General features: G+C 43.0%; 1 protein-coding gene across 1 annotated transcript; it reads left to right on the forward strand.

Annotated features, from left to right (window-relative positions):
• Positions 1-7,788: 7,788 nt before the first annotated feature.
• Positions 7,789-23,620, forward strand: LOC130282833 (zinc finger protein OZF-like). Its single transcript, XM_056531658.1, has 5 exons — positions 7,789-9,043; positions 10,443-10,603; positions 12,140-12,219; positions 16,776-16,881; positions 17,941-23,620. Exons 2-5 carry the CDS (start codon positions 10,477-10,479, stop codon positions 19,053-19,055), a joined length of 1,428 nt encoding a protein of 475 aa, XP_056387633.1. The 5' UTR covers positions 7,789-9,043; positions 10,443-10,476; the 3' UTR covers positions 19,056-23,620.
• Positions 23,621-27,807: the final 4,187 nt, after the last annotated feature.

The raw sequence follows: 27,807 nt of genomic DNA on the forward strand, positions 1-27,807 counted from the left end.
TGGTTGCATAATCTTGAAACTAAATTGTGGGTTCGCCTAGCCCAGGATCTTTCTCAAAGACCATTAGCTACCCTGCCGTGGACATGGTCTCCCGCCCGACAAGACACATTCCCCTCCTCGTTCACCGCACGCCACACTCTAGCCTCCCTGCATGCGATAGGTGGTGAGGAGAGTCTGATTGACAGAATGGGCCCACTTCTCCCGGTGTCGGGTAATCCATCCTTCCCGGAGACCCCTCGGGAGGTGACTTCTTTGGGGCCACACCAACACATCCTCTCAGGCTCCAGGATATAGTGACGTATGGGAGACTCAAAACCCTAGAGGAGCTGCTCGCTGATAGGCCCCCATCCAGACACGCCCCATTCGCTTATCTTCAATTACATAATTTCTTTTCCTCGCTCCCCCATCAAGCTAGGGTGCACCGCCCACTATCACCCTTTGAGAATCTCTGCCTTGCCTCCTCTTACCCTCGGCATGCCACCTCTTTAATGTATGATCTTTTACTATCGACCAGATCTAGCTCCCTTTCGGCCTATTGTCGGGCTTGGGAAACTGAATTAGGCAAATCATTTTCTGATGAAGAATGGGCGAAATGTTTTTACCTAACACACAAAGCGGTTATTGCCTCTAAATCCCAAGAAACATGCTACAAAGTCCTTTCTAGATGGTACAGAGTGCCGTCGATGTTACACCGCTGGTACCCTTCTGTACCCAGTACATGTTGGAGATGTGGTACTGCTGAGGGTACGATGACTCATATTTGGTGGGCGTGTCCGGTCCTGACCGGGTTTTGGAACTCTGTACTCCGGGTCGTGGGGGAGGTCACGGGCATTAAGGTACCTCACACCCCAGAGGCTACGCTTCTCTTCATGTTTCCCATGGCGGAGGCGAAATTTAAACGATCATTAGTCAGGCACCTTCTGCAGGCTGCCAAATCAATCATCCCTCGGAAGTGGAAATCCCCGGACCCCCCCCCCCCCCCCACCACCACCATAGAAGAATGGATGGCTGAAGTGGCACAAACGCATCGCATGGAGGAGCTATTAGCTGTCCTCCCGAACGACGTTGCGAGAGTGGGTGCCACCTGGCTTCCATGGGGGGAATTCTGTTCCTCCGGGGGGTATAGTTCGCTGTTGTAATGTGAGCCTGCTTCATCCCCTGCTCTTATGCGCTTCTTTTACTCGTGTGCTGTCTGCCCCCGCTGGTACTCTGGGTAGCGGTCTCTGCCTACGGATCTCTTGTCCTTTATCTTTTACATGTTCTGTCTCGATGTACTTCCTTAGTCTCTCTTCCTTGACCCCTTTTCTCTTGTGTGTCTGTGAGTGTGCTGTCTATCCTCTTCTTATTCATAGTTTTATCTTTCTGTTGTATCCTTGCTACTTACATCTTGTGCATCCAGCGAGTCACCTTTCTCCATACTCATTTATTTTCTGGTCACTCGAGCAGGATCTAATTGAACCTTATACAGTATATGCCTTTTGCGTTCTGCTCATTGTTTTGATGCACTTGTACTCCAAGATTAAGTATCAGTTTGACTTTCTGCCCCTTATATTTTGGGTCTCTCCAGACCGACAGGCTTGACTATTGTTGGTTCTTTTTATGTACACTTGTTACTTCTTTGCTAATAAAATTTCTTTTGAATTTGAAAAATAAAAAGTATGGGGCAACACCAGCATGTTAGTGTAAATAAAATGTTTTTTTTACACTAACCGGCTGATGTAGACCCCAACTTTTCCTTTAATAACGGGTAAAAGGAGAAAAAGCCCCCCAAACTTTGTAACTCAATTTCTCCCAAGTACAGAAATACCCCATATGTGGCCCTAAACTGTTTCCTTGAAATACGACAGGGCTCCGAAGTGAGAGAGCGCCATGCGCATTTGAGGACTAAAATAGGGATTGCATTGGGGTGGACATAGGGATATTCTATGCGGGGGATTCCCAAACAGGGTGCCTCCAGCTGTTGCTAAACTCCCAGCATGCCTGGACAGTGAGTGGCTGTCCGGAAATGCTGGGACTTGTTGTTTTGCAACTGCTGGATGCTCCATTTTGGAAACTGTTGTATGATATGTTTTTAATTTTTATTTGGGGTTCACAGTGTAAGGTAAGTGTATATGTAGTATTTTAGCCTTTATTTTGTGTTAGTGTAGTGTTTTTAGGGTACATTCAGACAGGCAGGGGTTTACAGTGAGTTTCCCGCTAGGAGTTTGCGCTACGGCAGAAAATTTGCCGCAGCTCAAACTTGAAGCAGGAAAGTCACTGTAAACCCGCCCGTGTGAATGTACCCTGTACATTCACATGGGGGGAGAAACCTATAGCGGTTGCAAAACTACAGCTCCCAGCATGCACTGACAGACCATGCATGCTGGGAGTTGTTGTTTTGCAACAGCTGGAGGCTCCGTTTTGGAAACACTGACATACATTGTTTTTTATTTTTATTGGGGGGGGGGGACAGTGTAAGGGGGTGTATATGTAGTGTTTTACCCTTTATTATGTGTTAGTGTAGTGTAGTGTTTTTAGGGTACATTCGCACTGGCACAGGTTTACAGTGACTTTCCCGCAACAGCTGGAGGCACACTGGTTGGAAAACCTTCCGCTAGGTTCTGTTACCTAACTCAGTATTTTCCAACCAGGGTGCTTCCAGCTGTTGCAAAACTACAACTCTCAGCATGTACTGATCGCCGAAGAGCATGCTGGGAGATGTAGTTATGCAACAGCTAGAGGTACACAACTACAACTCCCGACATGCCAAGACAGCTGTTTGGGCATGCTGGGATTTGCAGTTTTGCAACATCTGGAGGGTTACAGTTTAGAGACCACTGCACAGTGATCTCCAAACTGTGGCCCTCCAGATGTTGCAAAACTACAAATCCCAGCATGTCCAGACACCAAACTGCTGTGTGGGTATGCTGGGAGTTGTAGTTTTGCAACTACTGTACAGTGCAGGCAGATTTTAGCACACTCAATGAAAATTTCTCCTTGTGTAATATAAAGATGCCCTTCCACACAAAAAAAATAATAGCACTTGTTTTTTGGTCACTACCTTTTTGGATATAACATAGGGGCCATTATTCTTTTTATTTCTTTCCTCACTTTAGTGACCCATTGGCGTTTAACCCCTTAAAATCACTAGTTACTTATTCAAAATGTAGAAAATGTATATAGTCGGCAAGGTTGGCACCTGTTTTCCTGCCAATCCACAGTTTGGACCAGGCTGGATACATTTGTGTATTATGGAGGGGCCCTTACTCTTTATAATTCCACCCATAGGTCAGTGGCCCAACAGCATTTAACCCCTTAAAATCACCAGTTACTTATTAAAAATGCAGAAAATGTACACAGTTGGCAAGGGTGGCACCTGTTTTCATGCCAATCCACAGTTTAGGCGAGGCTGGATACAGTTGGGTATTATGGAGGGGCCCTTACTCTTTATATTCCCACCCTTAGATTAGTGGCCCAACGGTGTTTAACCCCTTAAAATCACCAGTTACTTATTCAAAATGCTAAAAATGTATATAGTTGGCAAGGTTGGCACCTGTTTTCATGTCAATCCACAGTTTGGACTAGGCTGGATACAGTTGAGTATTATGGAGGGGCCCTTACTCTTTCTAATTTCCACCCTTAGGTCAGTGGCCCAACAGCGTTTAATCCCTTAAAATCACCAGTTAATTATTCAAAATGCAGAAAATTTGCATAGTTGGCAAGGGTGGCACCTGTTTTCATGCCAATCCACAGTTTAGACGAGGCTGGATACAGTTGGGTATTATGGAGGGGCCCTTACTCTTTATATTCCCACCCTTAGATTAGTGGCCCAACGGTGTTTAACCCCTTAAAATCACCAGTTACTTACATAGTTACATAGTTAGTACGGTTGAAAAAATACATAAGTCCATCAAGTTCAACCAAGGAATTGAAGGGTAGGGGTGTGGCGCGATATTGGGGAAGGGATTTTATATTTCTTCATAAGCATTAATGTTACTTTGTTCCAGGATTTGTATCTAATCCTGTTTTAAAGCTGTTAATTTTTCCTGCTATGACCAGTTCCTGAGGTAGACTGTTCCATAAGTTTACAGTTCTCATGGTAAAGAAGGCGTGTCGCCCCTTGAGACTAAACTTTTTCTTTTCTAGATGGAGGGAGTGCCCCTTGGGGGGGTTTAACCTGGAACAGTTTTTCTCCATATTTTTTGTATGGGCAATTAGTATACTTATATACATTTATCATATGCCCCCTTAAGTCTCTCCTCAAGACTAAACAATTGTAACTCCTTTAATCGCTCCTCATAGCTAAGATGTTCCATGCCCCATATTAGTTTAGTCGCACGTCTCTACACCCTTTCCAGCTCCGCAGTGTCCCTTTTATGGACTGGTGACAAAAACTGAACAGCATATTCCAGGTGAGGCCGTACCAATGCTTTATAAAGGGGGAGTATTATGTCCCTGTCCCTCGAGTCCATGCCTCTTTTTATACATGACAATATCCTGCCGGCCTTGGAAGCAGCAGCCTGACATTGCATGCTATTCTGTAGTCTGTGATCTACAAGTAAACCCAGATCCTTCTCTACCAATGACTCTGCCAGTTTAACACCTCCTAAGACATACGATGCATGCATGTTATTAGTACCCAGATGCATAACTTTACATTTATCCACATTGAACCTCATTTGCCAAGTGGATGCCCAGACACTTAGTCTACCCAAGTCATCTTGTAACTTATGCACATCCTCTATAGACTGTACTGTGCTACAAAGCTTGGTGTCATCTGCAAAGATAGAAACAGAGCTGTTAATACCATCCTCTATATCATTGATAAATAAATTAAACAACAGCGGTCCCAGTACTGAACCTTGGGGCACACCACTAATAACCGGGGACCAATCAGAGTACGAATCATTGACCCCCACTCTCTGGGTACGATCCATGAGCCAGTGTTCAATCCAGTTACAAACTAAAATTTCCAAACCCAAAGACCTTAACTTACCTGTCAGACGTCTATGAGGGACAGTATCAAATGCTTTAGCAAAATCCAGAAACACTATATCCACAGCCATTCCTCTGTCAAGGCTTCTACTCACCTCTTCATAAAAGAAAATTAGATTGGTTTGACAACTTCTATCCTTAGTAAACCCATGCTGGCTATCACTTATAATACTATTATCCCCTATGTATTCCTGTATGTATTCCCGTATAAGTCCTTCAAACAATTTACCCACAATGCACGTTAAACTTACCGGTCTATAGTTTCCTGGGGAAGACCTAGAGCCCTTTTTGAAGATTGCCACCACATTCGCCTTGCGCCAGTCCCTTGGCACAATACCAGACACCAGTGAATCTCTAAATATCATTAACAAGGGTACAGATATTACTGAACTTACCTCTCTAAGAACTCTTGGGTGTAGTCCATCCGGTCCTGGAGATTTGCTTACATTTAAATAACTTAACTTACCTTGTACCAACTCTACATTAAGCCAGTTCAGTACATTACATGATGTGTTACCAGCACTGACCCCTGGCCAATGTCAGCTCCTTCTTCCTTAGTATATACAGAACTAAAGAACCCATTCAGTACCTCTGCTTTCTCTTTATCGCCTGTGACAACCTCCCCATTATCATTATTAAGGGGTCCTACATGCTCTGTCCTACTTATTCAAAATGCAGAAAATGTATATAGTTGGCAAGGTTGGCACCTGTTTTCATACCAATCCACTATTTGGGCCAGGCTGGATACAATTGTGTATTATGGAGGGACCCTTATTCTTGATATTCCCACCCTTAGATTAGTGGCCCAATGGCGTTTAACCCCTTAAAATCACCAGTTACTCATTCAAAATGCTAAAAATGTATATAGTTGGCAAGGTTGGCACCTGTTTTCATGCCAATCCAGTTTGAGCCAGGCTGGATACAGTTGAGTATCATGGAGGGGCCCTTACTCTTTCTATTTCCACCCTTAGGTCAGTGGCCCAACTGTGTTTAACCCCTTAAAATCACCAGTTACTTATTCAAAATGCAGAAAATGTATATGGCTGGCAAGGTTGGCACCTGTTTTCCTGCCAATTCAGTTTGGGCCAGGCTGGATACAGTTGGGTATTATGGAGGGGCCCTTACTCTTTCTATTCCCACCCTTAGATCAGTTGCCCAACAGTGTTTAACCCCTTAGATTCATCAGTTACTTATTGAAAATGTATATATTTGGCAAGGTTGGCACCTGTTTTCCTTCCAATCCACAGTTTAGGCGAGGCTGGATACAGTTGGGTATTATGGAGGGGCCCTTACTCTTTATATTCCCACCCTTAGGTCAGTGGCCCAACTGTGTTGGACCCCTTAAAATCACCAGTTACTTATTCAAAATGCTAAAAATGTATATAGTTGGCAAGGTTGACACCTGTTCTCCTGCCAATCCACAGTTTGCGCCACCACTGCTCTGCACTAGAGGTATTGGGGGGGGGGGGGGGGGGGGTTTCAGGGGAGCGCCACCACCACTGCTGCTCTGCCGCCGCTGCTCTACACTAGAGGTATGGGGGGGGGAGCGGGGTTCGGGGGGAGCACCTCGGCAGGCTCTGCACTAGAGGTATTGGGGGGGGGGGTTCGGGGGAGCGTCGCAGTGCTAACAAAGTTATTGTTTTCACCACAGGGTGCCTCCAGCTGTTTCCCCACTACAACTCCCAGCATGCCCTGACAGCCAGTAGATGTCAGGGCAAGCTGGGAGTTGTAGTGGAGAAACAGCTGGAGGCACCCTGTATAGTGAACTAAGGGCGGAAGTGTCAGCCCCAACAGGTATCAGTGACGTCACGCCTGCTGGGGAAGTCTGCCTGGTAGTGAGCACACTACCAGGCAGACAAAAAGGCGTTTTAATATAGTAAAAAAAAAATGTAAAGGCAGGGAGGGGGTTAGGGATAGATGGGCAATAGGCAGGGGCAGAAAAGAAAAACGGATGGTGGGAGCTACCCTTTAAATTCCTCAGTTACTTATTCAAAATCTAGAAAATGCATATAGTTGGCAAGGTTGGCACCTGTTTTAATGCCAATCCACAGTTTGGGCCAGGCTGGATACAGTTGGGTATTATGGAGGGGCCCTTACTCTTTCTATTTCCACCCTTAGGTCAGTGGCCCAATGGCATTTAATCCCTTAAATTCCTCAGTTACTTATTCAAAATGCTGATTTTTTTTCATCCATTGTTTAATATTGTTTTTTTCAATAGAAACACAATCTGGATTTTTTTTATTTATTCATCTGATTGTTCCAATATTTCACATTTATGTATAAAAAAAAAACAGATTTACTGCAAAAGAATAAGAGGAGAAAGGGTTTATTTTTCATAGTCATGTATAAGAAATAGAGATGAGCGAATTTACAGTAAATTCGATTCGTCACGAACTTCTCGGCTCGGCAGTTGATGTCTTATCCTGCGTAAATGAGTTCAGCTTTCAGGTGCTCCCGTGGGCTGGAAAAGGTGGATACAGTCCTAGGAGACTCTTTCCTAGGACTGTATCCACCTTTTCCAGCCCACCGGAGCACCTGAAAGCTGAACTCATTTATGCAGGATAAGTCATCAACTGCCGAGCCGAGAAGTTCGTGACGAATCGAATTTACTGTAAATTCGCTCATCTAATAAAGAAACCAACTTCAGCCTCGTCAGATCCCTAAGCAAATTCAGTAAGGTGTGAACATACCTTTAGGGTACAGCAGTGCTTCCCAACCAGGGTGCCTCCAGATGTTGCAAAACTACAACTCCCAGCATGCCCGGACAGCCATTGGCTGTCCGGGCATGCTGGGAGTTGTAGTTTTGCAAAAGCTGGAGGCACCCTGGTTGGGAAGCACTGGGGTACAGGATAAAGATTATCCATAGATATGAAATGGACAGAGTCATGGAACCCGTGAATTATTTCTTGTATTATTTCCTATAGGTCAGTCAGGAGGGCCGCTGACTATTACCAGAGGATAAGGGCATTGTAGCCGCCCGGTGGTGACTTTCTGGTCACGGGGTGTCTTGTCCAGTTTCCCTCCGCTTTACTGCTCACCCTTCACTTCAGGCTGTGAAGAAGTAGCGGCGCGGCAGCTGCTGAGGACTTCCTGTTTGCGCCTCAAAGGACGGAAGTGATGCTAGGAAATGCGGGGGGGGAAGAGGGGGCACACGGAAGCAGGAAGGACTATGAGCTTTTCTTGTTCTGCTCATTGCTCTTCCGATGACGCTCTCTCGGCTCCTCGGCCGTCACCCGCAGACGGTAACCTCCCGCCCGCCTCCTACGTGACCCGGCAGCCTAATCACGTGACAGCTGAGTGGCACATGCCGATTATACAGGCCCATCCTCCGCAGGGTTGGTGGAGCACGCTCCTCCCCGCAAAAGTCACGTCCTGTTAGCTCCGCCCCTATCCTGCTGCCTAGGGGCCCCTCATTACCTCAGCCCTAATAGTGTTTTACAATGTATAAGGGGTTGTAATACACAGTCTGCCTCCACCCCAGTGCTGGTCAGTGTCAGGCAGCCTGGATCATTCACATTGCCCTATACTTTGATATTTTATTGGCCGCACTTTCCTTATTATACAGGGTTGTGTGCAGCCAACAAAGGGTGAATGGCTTCCGCATGTAAGGAGGAATAATCACCCCATGTAATGGGCTCTAAGAGGGAGGAGGGTGATCCGGGTGGATGTTGGTGCCTAACCGGCAATCAACTGGTGTCAGGCCCAAGGCCTGGTACTGGAATCCTACATGTGTATTATAATTGTATTTGTGTATAATCTAAGACATGGGTGAGGGGTCATTGGGACTGTGTATTTGTTATAGTGTATTCCAGTTTTATTGGGGGGTCTGTCTCCATTGAAGTCAGGAACTCTGGCCATCATAAAACAAACTGAGATAAGGGACCAGGAAAGAGGGATGCCCCCCACCTGGTGGGATCAGAGGGGAGGGGGATGGAGTTTTCCCTCCTGAAAAACCACTCTAAAAGTGAGATGCCGGTCAAACATTTGTTCAAGCCTGTGGCAAAACCTGACAAGACATCCTAAGATACAGCTGGACTCTCACTCACAAGGACTGCTATACCATTATGCTGTAAGGACTGTTCGTTTTGTTTTCTGAACTTGTCTTGCCAAACTCTTCTATATATTTTTGTACCTGTATGTCATTTGTTTATTTTATACGTAGCACTGTGATACTTTTTTTTCAGATTAAATGTTTAATGAATCAGCTCTGGTCTTTGATCTCTAAATATAAGAGCTCACTTTTCTGAAGGAAGCTCTGGTGAAACACGTTTATCAAAGGGTTAATTTGATGACTTGCTGGGACTAATAGTGGATATCCAGAGGTCTGGTGGCTTTAACCCTTGCACCATCACACTCTCTCTCTAGCGTCTTGGCTGGACCGATAGGGTGTGATCGTGACACAGTGTCGAAAGGATTAAAGGAGATGTCCGGTGCGGACTATTCCTATTCCATCCTGCCCGGGCTGCAAAAAAAGAGAAAACAAACTTTCACTTACCTTCCTACGTTCCCCCAGAGCTCCCCTGCGGCCAGTGATAGGCTAAAGCGCCGTGTGACATCCCAGGCTAAGGGAAGTAGGAAGCAGACAGCCCAGCCGACTGATCAGCTGTTGAGGAGCTCCAGGGGAATGTAGGAAGGTAAGTGAATGTTTGTTTACTCTTTTTTTGCAGCCCGAGCAGGATGGAATAAGAATAGTCCGCACCAGACATCTCCTTTAATGCCAGACATTGGCCTGATTGGTGATGTCCGGCATTAGCCATGGGTCCTGTCTGCTAATAGCAGCTGGGACCAACCCAGTATGACGCGCATTCAGCTCTCCAGCATGCTTCGTAGACCGGGCACATTTATGAAAATGCAATCTCATTTTTTGGTGGTTTTGCCACAGGTTCTCTCCCACAACTCAGCATGACCCACTCAAATTACATGTCTTTTAAACTGCCCTTTCGCGTGCCATGGGGTACCTGTTCTTTACTTTCATTACACTCTGCAACCCAATTTCCAAACCTACAGGGATCTCATCTACTTTATGTCCTGCTACTACTTTTTAAAGGGACACTACATGTCCATTACTCTTACCAATCTTATGTCCTATTCCCATATCAAGAAGTTATTCTTCCTCCATAGCATAGAGGATAGCAAGCTGATCAGAAGGGGTCTGACTGCTGTGGCCCCCAAAATCCCAAGAATCTAAATGAAAATACCCCAGAATGAACAGAGCGCACTGAGCGTGCAAAGCGAGAGCTCAGTTCATTCTCTGAGTCTTTCAAACAGGCTGCATGAAAAACAGCCTGAAAAAACATGCACATCAAAAATGTGTCTGTAAAAACATATACCACCATGTAAAAAAATGTCTAAAAGCGCATGCTGTTTTTTTTATAAGCCAAAATTAAAAATATCCCCAAAAAACTGCATAAAGAAGGCTTTTGTGATCTCGGCTAAAGTAATTTCACTTATATATCTATAACTTACAGAGACTATGACAAACTGCTCTAAAAGACAGTGATAATGGAGGACAACCAAAGTGGGATCCCGGATGACATTAAACCTGAAGAACTAGAGGGAGAAGATGAGATCTGTACGAAGGTCATCCAGGAATTTAAGGAAGAGGAAAAGCCTACAGATATTGGAAGAGGTGAATATTGACATGTAAACAATCTGTTTGAAAGACCAAACTATGGAGTTTGACGTGAGGTGAACACAACAATGGGAACCAGTGTCTTGGTAACATTTGAGAACCAATTTAGTTTACGATTTGCTGTGTCAGGTAAAAGTCTCAGCTAATAGACCATTGACCAGTAAGAAGCCTTTAAAAAATGTAATAAAAAAATGCCATAACCTAGATTTCCTAATGTATCCCTACATTATCAGAAATGTGCATGTATTTTGTGTTTTTTTTTTTAATAATATGAAATAAAATATTTTCAATTCAGTTTTTAATGTCATTTTATACATGACACCCAAAATGCTACATGTAAAACTAAAGTTAAAGGGGTTGTTCGGGGAGCAGAAAAAATCCAAACTGTGTGTCTGCGGCACTCTACTTTTCCTTTTATGGGAGTTATGAAACCGCGCAACTATTGGACATTGTTGGCAGCCATAAGAATGTCCAAGATAATTTCTGCACATAAAATGAGTGGAGTAATCCTTAAAGAGTTATTCCGGTGGAAAACAATTTTTTTCAAATAATCTGGTGCCAGAAAGTTAAATTTGTATATTACTTCTATAAAAAAATCTTAATCCTTCTAGTACTTATAAGCTGCTGTATGCTCCAGAGGAAGTTGTGTAGTTCTTTCCAGTCTGACCACAGTGCTTTCTGCTGACACATTTGTCCTTGTCAGGAACAAATTTTCTAGAGCAGGAGCAAATCCCTATAAAAAACCTCTCCTGCTTCAGACAGGTCCTGACACGGACAGAGGTTACAACAGAGAGCACTGTGGTCAGACTGGAAATAACTACACAACTTCCTGTGGAGCATACAGCAGCTGATAAGTACTGGAAGGATTATGATTTTTATATAGAAGTAATTTACAAATCTGTATAACTTTCTGGCACCAGTTGATTTAAAAAAAATTATTGTTTTCCACCAGTACCCCCTTTTAATAAGGTGAGCACAGAAAACCCGAGATCACTAAGGACATTCTTTTCAAATGGAGAAGTCTTTTATGACTCTTATCTCAGGATTACTGACACTTTAAAATATCATTGCCAAAGTACCTTTAAAAACGGAGCATATTAAAGATCATTTAATGTAAGGGTTTACCTGCACTTAATTTTATTCAGTATTTGCTGCTTTTTATTTTTGCTCCATTAGGGAAGAGCTGTGATGACTATTAAGTTACCAGTGGTCATAAAAAAATCAGTGTAACCTTTACATAGCTTAAGGGGGCTGATCACATATCTTTTTATAGCATGTCGATCGCCCCCATCACAGTCACCACACTGAATGTAGACCATATTATAATCATGGTTTCCATCCCTCTGATGGATTACCTGAATAGTCAGTTTGACTACAAAGCCCTATTACTCAGGAACCGGTGGAACAATCTACATGCTACAAAAAGATATGTGATCAGCTATATAAACCATATACTAACTTATGTTTTTCAAGTCCTCTTCAAAGAAATGTGGTTGGAGATGTATTTAGCTTTTGAGTGTGTATTCCCTACAGATGGATCCAGTGATGAAAATACACCAGAGACAGACTGGGATAGTGCAGACGAGAATGATGACTTCTTACAGGATCATGAGGTAAATGGCGCTAAGAGTTTAGAGTGGTGAATATACTCTACTTGTTTTACGCTATGTGTTTTATCAAGTCTTAGCATCTTGGGGGGGGAGGCATTGCAGTTTCAAACAAAATTTGACATGTTGGTGGTGAAACAGTAAAAATACAAAACAAGTAATACTTGCCTACCAAGGTAGGCGAGTATGACTTATGTTTTTTATTTTTTACACTCTGTCAGCAATATATCAAAATAATCATAAACTTTATGACCTATTTATGGAAACCTAAACCTGGAACCTTGAAAAGGGGTTGTCCAAAATCTCGATATTGAAGGCCTATCATCTGGATTGTTCATCAGTATCTTATCACTATCCACATAGTTACATGGTTCATAAGGTTGAAAAAAGACCAGAGTCCATCAAGTTCAACCTATAACCCTAATGAGTCCCTACTGAGTTGATCCAGAGGAAGGCAAAAAAAACTCATATTAGAGGTAAAAATTCCTTCCCGACTCCAAATATGACATCAGAATAAATCCCTGCTCAGGCAGAGAATTCCACAGTTACTGCTCTTACAGTAAAGAACCCCCGTCTGTGCTGGTGTAGAAACCTTCTTTCCTCTAGACGTAGAGGATGCCCCCTTGTTATAGATACAGTCCTGGGTATGAATAGATCATGGGAGAGATCTCTGTACTGCCCCTGATATATTTATACATAGTTATTAGGTCGCCCCTAAGCCTTCTTTTGATAATCTTTCTGGGTACTGTAGTCCTCCCATTCCCCGTATTACCCTGGTTGCCCGTCTTTGAACCCTCCCCAGCTCCACTATATCTTTCTTGTACACTGGTGCCCAGTACTGTACACAGTATTCTATGTGTGGTCTGACTAGTGATTTGTACAGTGGTAGAATGATTTCCTTGTCGTGGGTATCTATGTCCCTATTGATGCACCCCATGATTTTATGTCCCTTGGCAGCAGCTGTCCGACACTGGTCACTTCAGCTAAATTTACTGTTAACTAAAACTCCCAAGTCCTTTTCCATGTCAGTCGTCCCAAGTGTTCTCCCATTTAATACATAATCCCAGCCCAAATTTTTCTTTTCCATGTGCATTACCTTACATTTATCAGTGCTGAACCTTATCTGCCACTTCCCAGCCCAAACCTCCAACCTATCCAGATCCATTTGTAACAGTGCACTGTCCTCTATAGTGTTTACTACTTTACAGAGTTTAGTATCATCTGCAAATATTGCTACTTTACTATTCAACCCCTCTACAAGGTCATTAATTAATAAATTAAATAGAATAGGACCCAAGAAGGACCCCTGTGGTACCCCACTAGTAACAGTCACCCAATCAGAATAAGTACCATTAATAGCCACCCTCTGTTTCCTATCACTGAGCCAGTTACTTACCCACTTGCACACATTCTCCCCCAGCCCAATCCTTCTCATTTTATGCACCAACCTTTTATGTGGCACCATATCAAATGCTTTGGAAAAATCCAGATATACGACATCCAGCGATTGCCCCTGGTCCAGTCTGGAGCTCACCTCCTCATTAAAAGCTGATCAGGTTAGTTTAACAGGACCGATCCCCCATAAAGCCATGCTGATATGGGGTCATACATTTATTTTTATCAATAAACTCCAAAATAACATCCCTCAGAAAACCCTCAAACAATTTACATACAACGGAGGTTAAACTAACAGGTCTATGACCCCTTTTTAAATATTGGCACCACATTTGCCATGCGCCAGTCCTGGGGAACAGTCCCTGTCACTAAAGAGTCCCTGAATATTAAAAATAGGGGTCTGTCTATTACATTACTTAATTCCTTTAGAACACGGGGGTGAATGCCATCTGGACCTGGTGATTTATCTATTTAGATTTTTTGTAGGCGGCACTGTACTTCTTCCTGGTTTAGACAGGTGACCTGTACTGCAGAGTTTACCTTATGTCACTGTATTTCACCTGGTATTTCATTTTCCTCGGTGAACACAGTGGAGAAGAATGTGTTTAATCGATTTGCTTTTTCCTTATCCTCGTTTATCATTTCTTCCTCATCATTTTTTAAAGTGCCTACACTTTCATTTTTGACTATTTTGCTATTTATATAGTTAAAGAACATTTTGGGGTTAGTTTTACTCTCTTGTGCAATGAGTCTTTCTTTCTCTATTTTATGCGGCTTTTAATCTGTTTTTTACATATTTTACATTTTTCTCTATAGCTTTTTAATGCTTCTTCACTGCCGTCCTGTTTTAGTCATTTAAATTATTTATTTTTGTCATTTATTGCCCCCTTAACATTTTTATTCATCCATATTGGTTTTCTTTTATTTCTGACCCTTTTATTCCCAAAAGGGTATATACATCTTACAATGAGAATTTAAGATATTTTTAAAAAAGTCTCCCATTTAGTGTCAGTATTCTTGTTTTTGAGGACATTATCCCATTTTACATTAAAGGGTTACTCCGATCCCAAGCATTCAGGAACTCAATGTTCACATTGAGTTCCTGAACGCTGTGTGCGGGCTTCCGTGTTCACGCCCACCCCCTCACACCCCCTCCCATAGACTTGCATTGAGGGGGCGGGACATGATGTCACATGACGGGGCGTGACGTCACGAGGGGGCTGGCGTGAACACGGAAGCCCGCACACAGCGTTCAGGAACTCAATGTTCCGGGTACTGGGGAGCGGAGTAACCCTTTAAGGGCTTCTCTGAGCTGATCGAACTTTGCCTTCCTAAAGTTCATTGTTTTTGTGGCCCCTTGAGAGATTCCCTTATTGAAGAACAAGTTATAATGTATAATATTATGATCACTATTTCCTATTGTGTCCTTCTACTTGCACCTTAGTTACTCTGTCAGGTCTGTTGGTTAATATTAAGTCCAGTAGGGCGCCCCCTCTGGTGGGGCTCTGCACCATTTGGGACAGATAATTGTCTTTAGCTATAATCAGAAACCTGTTTCCTTTATGAGATTCACAGGTCTCAGTCTCCCAGTTTATATCATGATAGTTAAAATCCCCCATTATTATCACATCATTCTGATCTGCTGCCTTGTTTATTTGCCTCAGTATATGATCTTCTGGGTCTTCCAATATGTTTGGTGGCTTATAGCAAACCCCTATCAGAATTCATCCAACCAAGTCTCTGTTATACCCACTATGTCATAATTCTCCTCAGACATTTTCAACTCCAGTTCATCAGTTTTATTGGACAGACTTCTGGCATTAGTCAACATGCAATTTAATGGTGTATGTTTTTTTTTCCTATGAAGCCTATCCCTATTAACTATTTGAACCCCTCCCTCCGGTCCACCCCCAGGTACATTAGTAAGTTCCCCCTCTCTATCTACACTATCTTCCCCCTCTATGTTGTAGGTTCCCTTCCCCCCAGTCCCTAGTTTAAACACTCCTCCACCTTTCGAGCAATCTTCTCCCCGAGCACAGCTGCACCCTCCCCATTGAGGTGCAGTCCGTTCCTACGGTAGAGTCGGTAACCGACAGCAAAGTCAGCCCAGTTCTCCATGAACCCAAACCCCTCCTTCCTACACCAGCTTCTGAGCCACTTGTTTACCTCCCTTATCTCCCGCTGCCTCTCTGGTGTGGGTCGTGGTACAGGTAATATTTCAGAAAATATTACCTTGGAGGTCCTTGCCTTAAGCTTGCGGCCTAAGTCCCTGAAATCATTTTTAAGGACACTCCACCTACCTCTTACTTTGTCATTGGTGCCAATATGTACCATGACTGCTGGGTCCTCTCCAGCCCCGCCCAGCAACCTGTCAACCCGATCCGCGATGTGCCGCGACTCGAGCGCCAGGAAGACAACACACTGTTCGGCGATCCCAGTCTTTGTGACAGATCACCCTTTCTGTCCCCCTAATAATTGATTCCCCCACTGCCAGTACTTGTCTAGCCTGCCCTGCACTCCTCCCTCCCTCCTTACTGGAGCAGACACCCCCCTGGCGGTCAGAGGCAGCGTCTTGCTGTAGTACTATTAGCTCTGAAATGGCATCCCCCACATCTGCCAACCGGGCAAACTTGTTGGGGTGTGCCAGTTCAGGACTAGCCTCCCTGACACTTTTCCCTCTACCCCGTTTTCTAACTGTAACCCAGCTAACTGCCTGACTTTCCGGCGCCTCCGTCCCACTATCCTCCCCCACCTCTACCCCAGAAAGTACTTGCTTAGTGAGCAGGAGACTCTTCTCTAGGTTGTCAATGCGTCTCAGTGTTGCCAGTTGCTCCCTAGATCCAGGATCTGGGCTTCCAAATGAACAACTCGCACACATCTCACACAACAATATGCACCCTCAAACTGCTGTTCAAGGATTGCATACATTGTGCAAGATGCACACTGGACTGCCTTTTCCAACATGAAGGCCATACTAGATTTGGGGATTGCAAAAATTAACAGCAAAAAAAAAAAACAATCAAATATTTCATTTAAACTCCCTGATCTGTTACTGATGGCCAATGCTCATAATATAAATAACTCTTTAAACTTTTCATTGGTGTGGCAAAGCTTATAGACAGACATTACTCTAGGATTAGTTTTTGATTGTCCTTATGTCTCTTTAGACTAAAGATTTGGTTATTGTTAAAGTAGAAGATATAGATGATAATGAGGAAAACACAAGGGGAGATCTATGGAAGGAGGCAGCAATTGCTTCGGACGCAAACACAGGTGAGTCAGAGCCAAATGAACTTCAGAAAATACTCCAATATACAGCATACAGTATGTGTAATACTTGACTGCCATCCCCGCTCTACAGCTGCTCCTGGGCATTGGTTGTTTTCACATTCAAAAGTTATTGAACATGCAAATGAAATAGGATGGGGAGAGATACAGAACATAAAAACTCGAGCGCGTGGGGGGGGGGAGGGGTGGAGGTGCGTATCTGGGAGAGAAGGAATGAACATACAACAGAAAAGAGCCATATAGCTGTAAGATTAAGATAACACAACATTTTTGGCATATCAAGAAACAGAAAAGAGAGGCTTAGAACACATTTCCAAAACAGGAAAAAATATACATAAGGCTAACTAATAATTAATTTGCTAAGCAGATTTGGTTTATTTACCTTAATACGCCTGTTGGAAGTACACCATGGTATATTTCAGCAAACTTTGATAGATTGATGAGTGATACCCCAAGCATATATGTGGTGTGTACATAGCCTTACTTATGTGTACACTAAAATATGAAAACATTCATGATTTTATTAAATATCTACAATAATTAATACAAGACAAGGACAAGAAAATCCCCTAAATCCATAAAAAAACATATAGCCCGCAAAATACAGGGGTACTTTACATGTATATAAGTCCTTGAATATAAGTATGGGGGGGGGGGTAGAAGACCTCAGGACCAGATCCTATACTATCATGTTAATAATTAATTCATATAGTATATTGCACTTGGTACATAGTTGATTTATATAGTATATTGCACTTAGCCCATTACCAATCCCAATACACAAGTGTGCACCCAAGGTACATGTACACAAGGCTATTACACAGAGCAAAATTATTTCAGTGTCTATTACCTGAGGTATAAATCCCATCCAAGACCATGTGGGGTACCCCACAAACCTCTGAGAAGTCAGGTCCTGTTAGGACTTATGCCAAACAGCTAGTTACTCAATAGACTAAAACAAGTAAGGGTGAGACTAAAAGAAGTTTAGATGTTTTGTCCCATTTAGTAATTTTTATCTTAAATGTTTTTATGTAATTCCTTTAGGTGAACATGATGATATTGAACAAAACACAAGTCTGTATCACAACACTGAAGATGATTACTTCATTCAGCACTCTACCTTGGAGCACACCATCATTCACCGACCTTCAGCTCACTCTTACCTTGAGAACATAGATATTATTACACATAACATTGATAATGACAAAATATATCCTTGTTCTGAATGTGGAAAAAGATTCAAGCAGAAGTCACACCTTCTCCGACATCAATTAATTCACACTGGAGAAAAGCCATTTTCTTGTCTTGATTGTGGCAAATGTTTTCCACAGAAAGTTAAACTCCTTTTACATCAGCGGACGCACACAGGAGAGAAGCCTTTTCCTTGTCTTGTGTGCGGGAAACGTTTCACAATTAAATCAAATCTTGATGCCCATCAGATTGTGCACACAGGGGAGAAACCATTCCCTTGTTTGGAATGTGGAAAATGTTTTACCAAAAAATCTAACCTCATTAGTCACCAGAGAATACACACAGGTGAGCAGCCATTTTCATGTTCAGAATGCGGGAAAAGTTTCACACAGAAAACTGCACTCCTCAAACACCAGAGAATCCACACTGGGGAGCTGCCATTCTTTTGTTCTCATTGCGGAAAATATTTTAGAAATAAATCAAATCTTGATAATCATCTAAAAGTCCACACTGGTGAGCATCCGTATTCATGTTCTGAGTGTGGAAAAGGTTTTGTTCAAAGAGCTAAACTTGTCCAACATCTGAGAGTTCACACAGGGGAAAAGCCGTTCACTTGTTTGTTGTGCGGGAAGTGTTTCACAATGAAATCAAGTCTTGATGTGCATCAAGAGGTTCACAATGGTCAAGATACGCTGTCTTGTCCTGACTGTGGAAAATATTTCAAACGCAAGTCTAATCTTATAATACACCAGAGAATCCACACAGGTGAAGAACTTTTTTCATGTACAGTGTGTGGAAAGGGCTTTACACGCAAAGAGACTCTAGCAAAACATCATAGGACTCACACAGGCGAGAGGCCCTTTCCTTGCACCGAATGCGGGCGATGCTTCACTCAAAAGTCTCACCTCATTAAACATCAGCAACTTCACATATATCCTAACAATCTCGGTGAGTCTGCAAGCAAGTAATAATTTCATCCAAAGATCATAACTTTCTTCACATCACCCGCACACAAACTCATTACTGATGTCTCATTTCTTAATGGTGTTATCATATACATTTTTAGCCCCTCTCTCTGAACACTATCATTATATTGAATTCACATGGTATATTTGATGCGGAAATTCTAAGACAGTCCTATATTATCTGAATGGGGACTGCAGAAATCCATGTGTCTTCGCAGGCACAATCCCATTCAGGTACATGGAACTGGTTTTCAGTTGTAGAAGCTTCTTCAACAAATGTACCGTGCGTTAATGAATTCTTAAATGGGCACTGCCACTTGGTCCTAGCGACATGCCAAAAGTTTTGTTTGACGTGAGCCTGAATATTCAGACCTTCACCGATCAGGAAAAGGAGACGGGAGAAGTCTGTGCTCAGAGTGTTCTTTCCTGGCTCTGTGGAAAAAAAAAAAAAAAAAAGAGGAGAAGCTAGCAACTATAGTACTGCACACCAAAAAACAATAAAGAAGATACCATATATCATGAAAATCTCTTTATTTCACATATAAGAAAAAAAGGTGATAAAGACACAGACATTTAAAAACAATTAAAATGACAAAAACTTTTTGTTTTTTGGTGTGCAGTACTATAGTTGCTAGCTTCTCCTTTTTTTTTTTTTTTTTTTTTGTTTAACATGTATATTTCTGCAACTTGCTAGCACCCAATGTTGTGCTTACTTAGGCGGTGCCCGTTCTCTTTGTAATCTTTCCTGGCTCTGTCACATTATTGAGACACACTCTCATTGTAAGCCTATATATGGTGTCTTGATCATGTGACACAGAGCAGGGAGAGGAGTGTGTGGCCGTTTAGTCTTCTCCTATCTCCTACTACTGATCAGTGAAGATCTAAACTGTAAGCTCTATATTAATGCTCAGAGCTGCATGCACAGAAGATAAAACATGATCTGTCTCTTAGCCGATGGCTGTTTGCAAAGTTATAAAATTGTTTTCCTTTATAAGCTTTTATGGTGGCAGTGCAGTGCTGCAGCATGCATGCCACCTCTACCCCCTCCCCTTGGCCTCAAGCACTGAGCTCTATACCTCAATCAGTCAAGGTAGGGGGAGGAGGCATACATGTGGCAGCTCAGCAGCACCTCCTTGACACTTGAGCTCTGAGCATGAAATAGACCTGACAGATTCCAATCATAGGATGCTAAAAGCCCTAAAGAAACACATTGTAGGTTTTATCTGGGTGCATAATTGTCATTATTAGACATTATTGTGCTTACCTGACCATTACTGCAATGCAGAAGACAAAGAACTCATGCACTTGATCTTTGGAGACAGCATACAGAGAAACTATATCGCTTTGATTATTTGGTGCAGAAGTAACTAGAGCAAAAACATAGTAAAGAGTTGACTACATTAGGAAATTAGACTGCAAAGGACAGGGATCAATGTGAGTGATTATAATACATATGTAGCATTGTGGAAAATGTTGGCACTTTATAAATTAACACAATTTCCCCAAGGGCTGAGCTAACCGGCATTGATTTCTCTCGTTTTAGATGCCACAATCAACTTTGATTGCGGCGTCTAAAGGGTTAATACCGGACATCAGCCCGATCGGCCATGTCTGGTATTAGCCGGGTTGCTGATAGCAACCAGGACCCAGCAAATACGAAGCGTGCTCAACTGGGGGGGGCGGGGGGTCTGGGAGAGAGGGAATGAACATACAACAGAAAAAGGCATATAGCTGTAAGATTAAGATAACACAACATTTTTGGCATATCAAGAAACGGAAAAGAGAGGCTTAGAGCACATTTCCAAAACAGGAAAAAATATACATAAGGCTAACTAATAATCTGCTCAGCAAATTTGGTTTATTTATCCTAATGAGCCTGTTGGAAGTACACCATGGTATATTTCAGCAAACTTTGACAGATTGATAAAAAGGGTTAATACCGGACATCAGCCCGATCGGCGATGTCCGGTATTAGCCGCGGGCCCTGGTTGCTGATAGCAACCGGGACCCAGCAAATACAAAGCGCGCTCAGCTTCTGAGCTCGCTTCACATTTCGGAAGCCGGCCACAGACGTAAAAATACGCCCGTGGTCATTAATGGGTTAAAATTGATTGGGACCTCAGCAGTCAGATTTGTCATCCCCTATTTCATGGATTGGAGATAACTTTTGGATTTAGGAATACCCCTTTTAACAGTTTAGTAGTTCACTTCTGCACCAGATGATCATAGAAATGTTGCCCTCCTTATTCTTACATTAAAGACTTGCACATTTTGTAAGCTGTTATATAGCTTGTGCAGATTTCACTTTGTTAGGGTTTGTTCACATTGAGTAATATGAACGGAATCTCCGCTCCCAGAATTCCACGAGCGGAGATTCCATCTGGCGGCAGCCGGCAAAATACAGTCATGGCCGTAAATGTTGGCACCCCTGAAATTTTTCAAGAAAATGAAGTATTTCTCACAGAAAAGATTGCAGTAACACATGTTGTGCTATACACATGTTTAGTCCCTTTGTGTGCATTGGAACTAAACCAAAAAAGGGAGGGGAAAAAAAGCAAATTGGACATAATGTCACACCAAACTCCAAAAATGGGCTTGACAAAATTGTGGATAAATAAGATTGTTTCGAGCATGTGATGCTCCTTTAAACTCACCTGGGGCAAGTAACAGGTGTGGGCAATATAAAAATCACACCTGAAAGCAGATAAAAAGGAGAGAAGTTCACTTAGTCTTTGCATTGTGTGTCTATGTGTGCCACACTAAGCATGGACAATAGAAAGAGAAGAAGAGAACTGTCTGAGGACTTGAGAACCAAAATTGTAGAAAAATATCAACAATCTCAAGGTTACAAGTACATCTCCAGATATCTAGATTTGCCTTTGTCCACAGTGTGCAACATTGTCCACAAGTTTGCAACCCATGGCACTGTAGCTAATCTCCCTGGGTGTGGATGGAAGAGAAAAAATTATGAAAGGTGTCAACGCAGGATAGTCCAGATGGTGGATAAGCAGCCCCAAACAAGTTCCAAAGATATTCAAGCTGTCCTGCAGGCTCAGGGAGCATCAGTGTCAGAGCGAACTATCTGTCGACATTTCAATGAAATGAAACGCTATGGCAGGAGATCCAGGAGGACCCCACCGCTGACACAGAGACATAAAAAAGCAAGACTACATTTTGCCAAAATGAACTTGAGTAAGCCAAAATCCCTCTGGGAAAACGTCTTGTAGATAGATGAGACCAAGATAGAGCTTTTTGGTAAAGCACATCATTCTACTGTTTATCGAAAACGGAATGAGGCCTACAAAGAAAAGAACACAGTACCTACAGTGAAATATGGTGGAGGTTTAATGATGTTTTGGATGTGTGCAATGCATCATGAAATCTGAGGATTACCAAGGGATTTTGGGTCGCACTGTACAACCCAGTGTCAGAAAGCTGGGTTTGCGTCCGAGATCTTGGGTCTTCCAGTAGGACAATGACCCCAAACATATGTCAAAAAGCACCCAGAAATGGATGGCAACATAGCGCTGGAGAGTCCTGAAGTGGCCTGCAATGAGTCCAGATCTAAATCCCATTGAACACCTGTGGAGAGATCTTAAAATTGCTGTTGGGAAAAGGCGCACTTCCAATAAGAGAGACCTGGAGCAGTTTGCAAAAGGAAGAGTGAGTGGTCCAACATTCCGGCTGAGAGGTGTAAGAAGCTTATTGATGGTTATAGGAAGCAACTGATTTCAGTTACTTTTTCCAAAGGGTGTGCAACCAAATATTAAGTAAAGGGTGCCAATAATTTTATACAGCCCATTTTTGGAGTTTGGTGTGACATTATGTCCAATTAGCTTTTTTCCTCCCTTTTTTGGTTTAGTTCCAATACACACAAGGAGAATAAACATGTGTATAGCACAGCATGTGTTACTGCAATTCTTTTCTGTGAGAAATACTGTACTTCGACAGGACTGCACGGCACTGCACCGTCACCATTGACGGCTATGTAGTGCTCGTGGACTACCGTGCAAAGAATGAACATGTTCGTTCTTTGCGCGGATCAATTCCAGCGGCGAATTGTCAGCCGCTGAAATTCTGCAGTGTGAACCAGTCTGTGGAAGTCCCATTCCCACTAATGTTAGGAGTTCACACTGCGGAATTCCAGCACAAAATTCTGAGCTAATTACTCAGTGTGAACATACCCTTAGGGTGGTTACAGGTGTCTATTCAAGTTATCAGTCTGGTTGTGGACTTATAGCCAAAATATGGACACAAAAATGCATCTGTAATGTGCCATTGTAAACCAGCCTGACCCATAGTTGTTAGTATTTCATCTGGAGTTGTTTTTTTTTATACAGTTTGTGATATTAGACATTGACTTATGAAATGTTATTTATGTTCTTCTCATTTTGGTTATAGTCTACTTTGAAATTTTTATTTAAGCTGCATTAAAAAAAATAACTGGTTATTTGCTGTGGTCTGATGCCGCTGTAATAATGTGGGCACACTTCTAACATTCACTATTTTAGTGGATTTTATACATAAAGTATTTCAAAATTTAATAAAGTCAAAATCTGCTGTTTTGCTTAAAGAGTATCTCTTATGATCTTGTTAAATTTTATAATCCTCCCAGTTTACTGCCCCCATCATGATAAACCACCCCCTGCTTTTATTGTTATTATTTTTTAGATTTCTACCCTGATATTGCTCTGTATTTTCTGCTCAGTCTCAGTCAGATTAACAGACTGGGAATGGATTGTTACCCAGCAGGCATGACATCATCTAAAGCCATACAGAAGAGAACTTCCTCCCTCACTATGCTACACACAGCCCAGAGCAGTTCAGTGTGAGATGAGCTATGATTGGATAAGGCTGACCCCCTTACCCAGCATTTCCTGCTTTTGGACTTCTGCCAGGTCAGCAGGAGTCCAAAGTTTGTGCAAAAGATGGGGGAAAATGTGCTCTGGACAAGTAGGGAGACACCTAGTGGTAGCTTTTTTTTAAACACAAAACATAGAAACCTTTTTTTTTTTTTTAACAAAAAACAAAGTACAATGAGGAGTGCAATAGCAAAAATTTGTTTTAATGAGAGTGTCCATTCAGGAGCTTTTTACTGTTTTTGTTTGTCATCAAAAGGAAGATTTTCTAGATGCCAATGGTGTTTTTTTTTTGGGGGGGGGGGTATCATATAATATATTTTTCAGATGTCATGACTATTTTTTATTAGGTTTTAAACTTCACAAGGCATACTGTACAACAGGCACACATAATTAAGGGGGCAGATGTTACACAGAAAAGTTAAGTTATAAGGCTAGGTTCACATTACAAAAGTGGTATATGTCTACATAACAGCAAAGGAGGAAGCTTACTTGGGGTCTGTATGTTTAGTTCGGAAGTCAGTCATAGAAATGGTAAGTAGGAATCCTCCAAGCCATTGTCCATTAGCAGCATACACCATAGCCGGCAAGGCAGGGACCTGTTACAATGTGGCCTCTGTGCAGACAGAAAAACATAAATTACTCTTACTGGTAATTGTTTCTTGTTGAGCCCACGATGGCACCCTTGGAGAGACCACCAACTCATTTGCAGGACAGGAACAGGAACTAATTTACATAAGGATGGAGCCAGCCCCTAATCTCCAGTTCTTAAGCAAGTATCAAGGAGCCAAACGAACATATACCGCGTTATACGCCGATAAGCCACTGCAGTTCAATGATTTAAAGCAGGTGCTTTAAATCAATGAACTGCAGCGGCTTTTGCAGGTGCAGAGACCTGCCGTCGCTGCCGGCTTCTCTGCCCCTGCCTGTCCTGGGGTCTAGAGCCCTGCTGCCGCCGCTTCTCTCCCCCTGCTGTCGGCACCGCTGCCCCTTCTCTCCCCCTTGCTATCGGTGCCCCATTGCCGGCGCCGATAGTCAGCGGCAGAGAAGCGGCGCCGGCAATGGGGCAGCGGCGCCGATAGACAGGGGGAGAGAAGGGGCAGCGTCACCCATTGCCGGTGCCGCTGCCCCGTTGCCTCCCCCATCCCCGGTTGTATAATTACCTGTTGCCGGGGTCGGGTCCGCGCTGCTTCTGGCCTCCGGTGTGGCGTCCCCTGCGTCTTTGCTATGTGCTGCGAGACGCAATAACGAGTCACATCTTCTAAAATCTATTTTATTTTTAGGGTTATCACCAAAAGAGGGCAAAGTTACAACATGGGACCTAATGAATTCAGATACCACTTTAGCAAGGAAGGAAGGATCTGGGAATAACACTACTTTATCTTCAAAAATAGTCATTAATAGTAAAACCAGTAATTTCCCCCACTTGTCTAGCTGATGTGAAAGCTAGTAGAAAAGCAAGTTGAAGGGAAAGGATCTTTATGGACACTTCCTGCAAAGGGAGATTTAGTGAGACTATTTAACACTAAGTTTAAATCCCAGGGAGGAGAAGTAGGTTTAATAACTGGCCTCAATCTAACTGCTGTCTTAAAGGGGTACTCCAAAGGATAGGGGATAAGATGTCTGATCGCTTGGGACCCCCCTGCAATCTTTCCTACAGCACCCCCACTGTTCAGCTGCACTGAGCGAGGATCGCTCAGTGGCTGATGGCGGGCAATACAGACGATGGAGTATCGTGACGTTACACCCCGCCCCCTTAAAGCAAGTCTATGGGAGGGGGCATGACTGCTGCCTCGGCCCCTCCCATAGACTTGCATTGAGGGGGCAGGTCGATGAGGGGCCTCTAATACATTAAAAGGAGAGTCAATAAATCTAAAAAACGCCTTCCAAATTCTTAAATAAATCTGAGAAGTTACCTTTTTACAACTGGCCAGTAAGGTCGTGATCACCTGGTCTGAAAATCCCCTCTGAGTCAGGATGTCCCTCTTGAAAGGTTCTCTGTCTACTCAGTACCCCTGGTACCAGGTCCAATTTGGCTTAAGGCTTGTACTGGCGCCAGGAGAGCGTCTTGTCGGGTGTGGAAAAAATACAAGCACACAGGATACCGTCTAAGAACGCTCTGTTTTACTTTTACCAATATGCCTGTATATATAATTAGGAAACATCAAAATTGTACAATAGTTACACGTCAGCAGTTAAGCAAAGCAGAATAACAGGATGTACGTGACTTAAGGTCTGTACCCTTATATGGATTGGTGTAACTTATGCCTTGCGGTTACTAGAAAGCAGAACTGTTATATGTCATACAAGGAATAAAAGATCTGTATATAAATAATATGAATTTATCAGGATCCTTGCATCCTTCAATCCCCTCTTAAAACCAGTTGTCACTTAGACAACTTGGTTTTTCTTGTTTTACATTTTCTTTTGAAAAGTCTTTATGTAGGCAGTATAGCCCTCTGCTGAGTGACGGTGAAGTAGAGGGACTTGGGTGTCTCTCAAATTCATTATGCAGAGTCACCGTGGGGTGAATCAAAGTCAATAAAGTCATTAATGCAAACATCATGAGAATTAGTTTCTTCGACCATCTGCCAGAACAAGGCCAGGTACATCTTTCAGTAGGCTTTCAAGGTCAGGGCTGTCTGCCCCCATTATTACCTCCTTTGGTGGATGTTGGACGAGTTTGATCCGAGAGGCGTGGATCCAAGAAGGGCTGTCTTCGGTGAGGACCGCCGTCCTCGTCACGGCTACAACTGTGGTTGGGGGTCCAAAGGTGAAGTCTCCGTACTTCTTTCCTTTCAACAGAGTCTTAACCAGGACAGTGTCGCCTTCCTGGAACTGGTGTGTTGGTTCCTGTGGGAGAGAAGGAGAATTACAGACAATTTTTTGTTCTACTTTATCAAGGGTTTGGATAAGGTCTGTGACATATTGTTCCCTTATCTGGTCGAGGTCCCCTTCTTCTGTTATAAGTGGTCGTTGGGCCCATGGAGTCGGGAAAGGCCTACCTATGAGAATCTCAAAGGGGGAGAGTTTTAAAGTCTTATGGGGGGTCATTCTAATTTCTGCGAGTATGATGGGAAGGACTTGTTTCCACTTCTCAAAGGTGCCCCCTGTGGCCTTTCTTATTTTGTCCTTGACTGTTCTACTCATTCTTTCTACTATCTCTGAGGATTGTGGATGATATGGGACATGGAACTTCCAGTCTATTCTCAATAACTTTGAGGTTTCCCTAATTAGTTTGGAGGTGAAAGCTGGACCCTGATCAGACTCAATTACAAGTAAAAATCCCCATTGAGGGGAAGATGTGTTGTGTGAGTATGTGTGTAGTGGTTTTTGCATCTTCTCTCTTGGTAGGGAATACTTCAGGCCATCTGAAGAACATGTCTATGATGACCAGGGCATTTTCTTGTTTCCCTTTTGGTATGTGGGTGTAGTCAATTTGTAGGTGAGTGAAAGGTGTTGTGGGGTACTGCAGGTGTTGGTGTTGTACACAGTGGTGTGTATTGGGGCTGTTCCTGAGACATATGAGGCAACGTTTAATGTAGTCGTTTACCAGTTGTTTTAAATTCATGATGTCAAAATGTTGGGAGAGGAGGGTGTGTGTGGTGGAGATGCTGTTGTGGCCTACTCCGTGGAAATGAGCAATAAAGACTGGGGCACTGTGTTGGGGTATGTATGGTTTCCCCTCTTTATAGATCAATCCTGTTACAGGATTTTTCTGCAATACCGGATAACACCAATCATATTCCTCTTGTTTGGGAACAGAGGACTGGAGAGAGAGAAGAAGTGTTTGTGTCTTCGAGGAAAGGAGGTGTAAGAACTGGTAACATCAGTGAGGCAGGTTGTTGTGTAGCAGCCAGTTTGGCGGTGTGGTCTGCTAAAGCATTGCCCTTTGA

This window comes from Hyla sarda, chromosome 7 (genome assembly GCF_029499605.1).
Source record: "Hyla sarda isolate aHylSar1 chromosome 7, aHylSar1.hap1, whole genome shotgun sequence".
NCBI lineage: Eukaryota > Metazoa > Chordata > Amphibia > Anura > Hylidae > Hyla > Hyla sarda.

Bases quoted from the DNA above. Each gene is read 5' to 3' on its own strand.
- LOC130282833 (XM_056531658.1), top strand. From the start codon at position 10,477: ATGGAGGACAACCAAAGTGGGATCCCGGATGACATTAAACCTGAAGAA. The intron at 10,604-12,139 runs GTGAATATTGAC...TATTCCCTACAG, and splicing joins GCCTACAGATATTGGAAGAG to ATGGATCCAGTGATGAAAAT. The intron at 12,220-16,775 runs GTAAATGGCGCT...ATGTCTCTTTAG, and splicing joins ACTTCTTACAGGATCATGAG to ACTAAAGATTTGGTTATTGT.